The 6552-nt window shown below is 30.5% G+C and overlaps 1 protein-coding gene across 1 annotated transcript in view; it reads left to right on the forward strand.

Annotated features, from left to right (window-relative positions):
• Window positions 1-39: 39 nt before the first annotated feature.
• Window positions 40-6552, forward strand: part of LOC116846511 (PMS1 protein homolog 1-like) — a 10630-nt gene continuing 4117 nt past the window's right edge. The window contains 11 exon segments of the mRNA XM_032820439.1: window positions 40-441; window positions 444-566; window positions 708-872; window positions 971-1245; window positions 1350-1469; window positions 1638-1781; window positions 1847-2250; window positions 2558-2753; window positions 2860-3004; window positions 3138-3441; window positions 3517-3655. Of these exon segments, the coding sequence (XP_032676330.1) occupies window positions 219-441; window positions 444-566; window positions 708-872; window positions 971-1245; window positions 1350-1469; window positions 1638-1781; window positions 1847-2250; window positions 2558-2753; window positions 2860-3004; window positions 3138-3441; window positions 3517-3655 (2238 nt within the window). The 5' untranslated portion in view covers window positions 40-218.

The raw sequence follows: 6552 nt of genomic DNA on the forward strand, positions 1-6552 counted from the left end.
CCTATGCTCGTGCTAAAATACGATCGGTAAACGTAAAACACTTGTTGAATAAATAAAAGTAAAATACAAAAATAGTCTCTGGTTACATGTAATTGATAATAATTATCGTGTGTTATCATAAATAAATATAAATAATATATCGATTTTTACATATTTTTTTTAGTTATTCAAGTTATATCTTCTGTGATAAAAGTGTTCAAAAGGAGACAAATTTAAAGATGCCAATTTTGGCTCTAGATATCAAAACAGTGAAATTAATCACTACTACGCAAGTAATAACTTCTGTTTATACTACAGTTAAAGAATTAATAGAGAATGCACTTGATGCCAATGCAGACAACATTGAAATCAATCTTGTATGTAAAAAGTTTATATTCAATATATTTGTAAAATATATCTTTAAAAAAATGGATTATTTTTATGAATGCCTTTTGTGTCCTTTTAGGTAGATAATGGTACATCATTGATAGAAGTGAAAGATAATGGTTATGGCATATCTAAAGATGATGCACAATATATGGGTTTACCTTCCTATACATCTAAAATATCTAGTTTTGAAGACTTAAGTAATATTTTATTTAGAAATGTACTAATTATCAAAAATATATATACCTATATTATATACTATAGTATAAAACACTGACAAGCAAAATAATATATATAGTCTAAGCAATAGATTAAATTGTAATATCTTTTGTTATGTACAGATGTATTATATACATTTGGATTCCGAGGAGAGGCACTTAGTGCATTGTGTGCAGTGGCAGAAGTTACCATTATAACAAAAACAGTGGAAGATATTGTTGGGACTTCTTATACAATGAATCATGATGGACAAATCATAAAACATGAACCTTGTCATAGAAGTACTGGTAAATCTTAGCTTACTTTCTCTTTTAAAATTATACAATAACATTATACAGAGTATAATCATCTTTTCATGCGTTTTCATAAAATATTAATTTATTAGGAACTACAGTACAAGTGAGGAATTTATTCAAACACATACCTGTGAGGAGACAAATAATTATTAATACAAGAAGAGCTAATCAAACTATTAAATTATTAGAGACACTGATACAAAGTTTTAGTATATGTAAACCAAATGTGCGAATCCAATTCAGGGTAAATAACAGTGTTATATTTACAAAACCAAGTTTAAATGATATTAGGGAAGCTGCAAATCATGTACTTGGTAGAAAAATTACATCTAACATGGAATGGATTGAATCTAAAGATATAGAAGTAAGTATATTTTTAAGTAATTTAAAAAATAAATAATATGTATTCTTTATATTTATAAATAGTAACAACTTTTGTACACAACCTATATTTTGATCAATTTTCAGTTTGCTTTGCAATTAATGCTGCCTTCAAAACAAGTGCAGGATTTATCAGAAATTTCACATTTTGGATTACAGTATATTTTTGTTAATGATAGACCTATTAAACATAAAGGTCTTGAAAAGGTATATTCTATTTACTAGTTTTATTAGATAAAGTTTAAGGTTTAAAGAAGCAAACTCTATATTATATTTTATTCAATGTATCTTTGTGTATATTTTCTATAAATTCATGCTTATATCACAATTTAATAAAAAAATTGACTTTTTTCTTTGTTATTTACATAAATGCAGGTAATAAATAATTCAATAATAGAATATTATGAACAAGAATCATGCAGAAAGAAGGTTGTATTTATTGTTTACATTGTGTTGGGACCAATGGATATTGATGTCAATTTAGAACCAAATAAAGATGTAATTCTTTTCAAAGATCAGGTAAAATAATAAGTATGTAACATATATGTATATACATATATCACAAACTGTTATAATATTTTTAGAATAAAGTCCTTAGTACCATAGATAAATGTATAAGAACATTCTATGGACTTAAATTTGTAAATATAATTGAGCAAGATGTATCTGATGACATAACTACTGATTACGATTGCACTCTAAATATGAATGAGGATACTAATGGAATTGAATCTGCTTGTAAAAAACGAAAAATACATATCCAAGAGAAAAATCAGGAGGATGTAATCAAAGAAAAAGCAATACTTAAGCATAATAATACCACCACAAATAAGTATGAACAACAGGACAAGCAACATGAGATTGATCAAACTTATAATCAGCAGCATTATAGAGATGCAACAGCTCATATACAATCACCGAATTTAAGTGATTCTGATTCAAATGATGCTTTTTCTGTTCCAGTTTCATCTAATAATAACATATCATTGTATGTTTTCAATATATGTATGAAAAGTTTTTTGGTCTTTAGTATTAATAGATTTTTGAATATTCATTTGTTATTAGATAGTACAAAAATTAATTTCTTTTTTTTCATAGTAGGAGAGAAAATGTAAAGAATCTTGTAGAGAATACATTTATATATCGAGAATATAGAAAAAATATACTAAAAAATAATATTTTGAAAAAATTGAAATTTATTTCTAAACAATCTAGATATAATATCAGTATTCCTCAATTACATTAAATAAACACAAGTAAACATACATTTTTTAAGTTAGTAAAATAAATTACAGAAAAGAAGAATGTGAAACTTTGAGTCAGTTACCTGTAGTAGATCTTGGTGAAGACTTTGATTTTGTAGAAGAGAATTTAGAAACTGAAAACTTGAATATTCTTACGAGTGAAGATAAGAATAATTCAAATGAGATACAGAAGAATAAACAAATTTCATTAGAAACCTGGAGCAAAGGGCATATCACTGGTCTCAAGGTAAAAATTTTTTATAATTTCATGATATTTATATATATATACATTTATTTTTTTTAATTTTGTTTTGCTTTGATTATATTTCTAATACTATTGTCAAATATAATAGGGTGGTACAGATGTAAAATCTAGTATTGCTGTTGAAAGACAGTCAAGTGACAATTTTACTAAGGAAAATAATAGGATATTAGAATCAAGTAAAACACATGTTGATCATAAAGAACTTAAATTTCTAAAACATGTTAGATCCCAAGGTATGTATTATAATATAAGCATAATTCAAAAATTATTCTTTTGTATATTTATATCTAATAATGTTATTGGAGTAACTCCTACATAAAAACAAAATTACAATAATATTAATTACTGTCCCTCTTTTACGGTTAGTCGTAAAAGAAAATCCTACATTGACAACAGTGCAAACAGCAAAAAAAATTACCGAATTCTGGAAGCAATTGTCGTCCGAGGAGCGTGGCTATTATCGAGATATTGCAGAAGAAAAAGAAGGACATGAAACAGATAAAAAGTCTGAGGAAAGAACTGAAGCAAGTAAAATAGACGTGGAAAGAAATAAAAGTAGACTCTTACAATTGTTTGAAAAAATAAAGAATACAAAGAATGAGAAGAAAGAAAAATTGAAGATGAGGACAATAGTACCTTGGATTATTGATAGAAATAAAATAACAACAAGGTACATTTTTAATAACTGTATAAAATTATTTACTATATATTTGTTGGTACATTTTAATAACTGTCTTGCACACAGATCAGATATTGAAAACAATTATATAATAGGTCAATTATCATCTAATTTATGGGTAGCTACAATCTGTGAACAGATATGGATTGTGGATATTACAAACCTGATAAAAGGCTTAAAAATTACTAATATCAATGTAGATAAGGTATTTTATGAAATACTCTTTATTGTTGTTTTCTTGTTAACTACATATTAAGAATTTATGTGTAAAATAGTTTATTGCTATTATTAACACTGATATGTTGTAGATTGATGCTAAGAAAATTGAACAACTTCTTAAGCAATGGTTATTGGAACGAGATGATATGTCAGTAATGCATTCAATATATGAATTTATAAAAAAAATATAAATTTAATGCAACTGTTATAAGATATATCATTTTTTTAAATTAAGTGTTTTATATGTTTTAATACTTCATCGTGTTTTATGTATAATATTTACTCTTTGTGTATAGTAAAATTGTTTATTTTAAAATACCACTCAATATCTGTATATATCTTGATTTTAAATTTATAATATATAATAATTTAAATAGTAACTTAAAAATAATTTCATGTATATAAAATAGCATTTCATGTATATATAATGCACAAACAATTAAACATTTCTTCAATTAAGTTGAGTATTGTGTCTACGAATATTGTTTGGACAGTATATTTTTAAGAAGTTCGAAGAAAATTGTTCTACCACTACTTTAATTAGTCGATTACAGTTGTATAATTTTAAAAAATACACCAGTAACAACGTTATCCTGTAAGAAACAAGTGTGTCTGATTAACTTTCGAGTCAACTTAAATATTTCACTACTTTAATTGTTCTGTCAATATATATTAAATTTATCACTACCTTAATAAATGGCTGCGTTCAGCAGAGAAAGCTGCTTTGCAACTGTTGTAAAATTCGTGAATCTGATTGGAGTATGCTCTTAATTTTGATTAAATCCAAGAGCATACTCCTATCAGATTCACGAATTTTACAACAGTTGCAAAGCAGCTTTCTCTACTGAACGCAACCAATGTTGACGATGGCGTCTCGTAGCGAAAACTCTAGAATTAATGGCTGCGTTCAGCAGAGAAAGCTGCTTTGCAACTGTTGTAAAATTCGTGAATCTGATTGGGATATGCTTTTAATTTTGATTAAATCCAAGAGCATACTCTTATTAGATTCACGAATTTTACAACAGTTGCAAAGCAGCTTTCTCTGCTGAACGCACCCATTTTCACAAAAATAACAGGTCTAAGGGCTATCGCACACAAATTGACATAACTGCATATGCATAGCATAAGACCGTATGTACCAATGAGCATCGAGTATTAAGTCGCCATATTGATGTTCAATGCTTAATATTCGATGCTCATTGGTCCATACGATCTTATGCTATGCATATGCAGTTATGTCAATTTGTGTGCGATAGCCTTAAAACATATCGCATATAAAATGACATAGGCTGCGTTCCGTTTCACGCATATGCGTGCATTTATCTATAGTTCATGTTACGTACATGTGGCAATGCGCGCATAATGCGTGAAACGGAACGCAACCATAGCTGTATACATGGGTACGTTCAGATTCCCTACCCGGGTGCACTCTAATACTAGAAGTGCTATAGTATATGTAACATATACTATAGTGTTTCTAGTAATAGAGTGCACCCGGGTAGGGAATCTGAACGCACCCCATGATGGGTAGAGATGCCCGATTTTGAATCGATTCGATTCTTTCCTCAAAAATAGGCTTATTCGTGTTGTTTGCATTCTTCGTACTTTTTGTATTTAAAACCAGACAAAAGTATATTGGAATGTTTGGAAGAAGCAAAAGCGAGACAACCAACTCGATTGTTTCTTCCAAGCGTCTGATTAGGCGTCCATCTCTTTTTAAAAGCGAAAACTATGAAACATGCAAGCAGCACGAACAACTTTTTTTCCTTAAATTTGTTAGGGGAAGAATTAAATCGATTAATGGCTCCTGTATACAGAACGCGGTAATGTTTGCCGCGCGGCGGAAGTTCGCGCGACAGCCAATCAATATGTTGTTTTTCCGTAAGACTTAGAAAGTTTTACGGAAAGCAGCATATTGATTGGCTGTCGCGCGAATTTTCGCCGCGCGGCAAGCATTATCGCGTCCTGTGTGCAGGAGCTATAAGAATCGGGCATTTCTAACGATGGGTGCTTTCCAGTTGCGTACACTATGGGTGCTTCCGAAATGTCCAGGTTTGGGTCAAGTTAAGTTAGTTCCACTATAGTATCCGTCACATATACTATAATGGAACTAACTCAACTTGACCCAACTCTGGATATTTCGGAAGCACCCTGTGTTATACAAAACCAGTTTATTGACTGCATATTATTTTACAAGATATTTTAGATAATATGTGACGGGTGGGACCCGATTGACCACGATACGATTGGACACAGATTGTAATGATTGGTTCGACCTAGTAATTCACTAGATAATTCTTTTCATCGGTTGGTTGTGTCCAATCGTACCGTGGTCAATCGGGACGCTCCCATATGTGACCAATAAATTGGTTTTGTGTACGTTAGAACGTCAGAATCCAATATAAGGCTCTCCAATATAAGGAGCGATTAATGACGTTATAAGTCTCTATTAGCCAATCATAAAGCTCGTAAATACTTGTTCGACTAATAAACGTAGGCTGAATAACCCAAAGTAGGTTAACCCAGAGCCAGTCGAACATGCTATAATAGCTCCTGCACACAGGACGCGGTAATGCTTGCCGCGTCCTGTGGGCAGGAGCATTAAAAGACGGTGGGACCCGATTGATCACGATACGATTGGACACAGATTGTAATGATTGGTTCGACCTAGTAATTCACTAGATAAGTCTTTTCATCGGTTGGTTGTGTCCAATCGTACCGTGGTTAATCGGGACGCTGTCATTAAAAGAGAACCAGAATACGGGCCAATAGGAATAGGCATTAACCAATAAGAACGTGGAATGAAAATAATTGATCAATCTGAATTCCTATTCTCTGTTGCCTGGCATCGTGCATAGGGCTCACTTTGCAAACGTCATCCGT

The sequence above is a fragment of the Odontomachus brunneus genome, unplaced genomic scaffold, assembly GCF_010583005.1.
Source record: "Odontomachus brunneus isolate Ranch 3 - 2012 unplaced genomic scaffold, Obru_v1 Obru_scaffold_065, whole genome shotgun sequence".
Lineage (NCBI taxonomy): Eukaryota > Metazoa > Arthropoda > Insecta > Hymenoptera > Formicidae > Odontomachus > Odontomachus brunneus.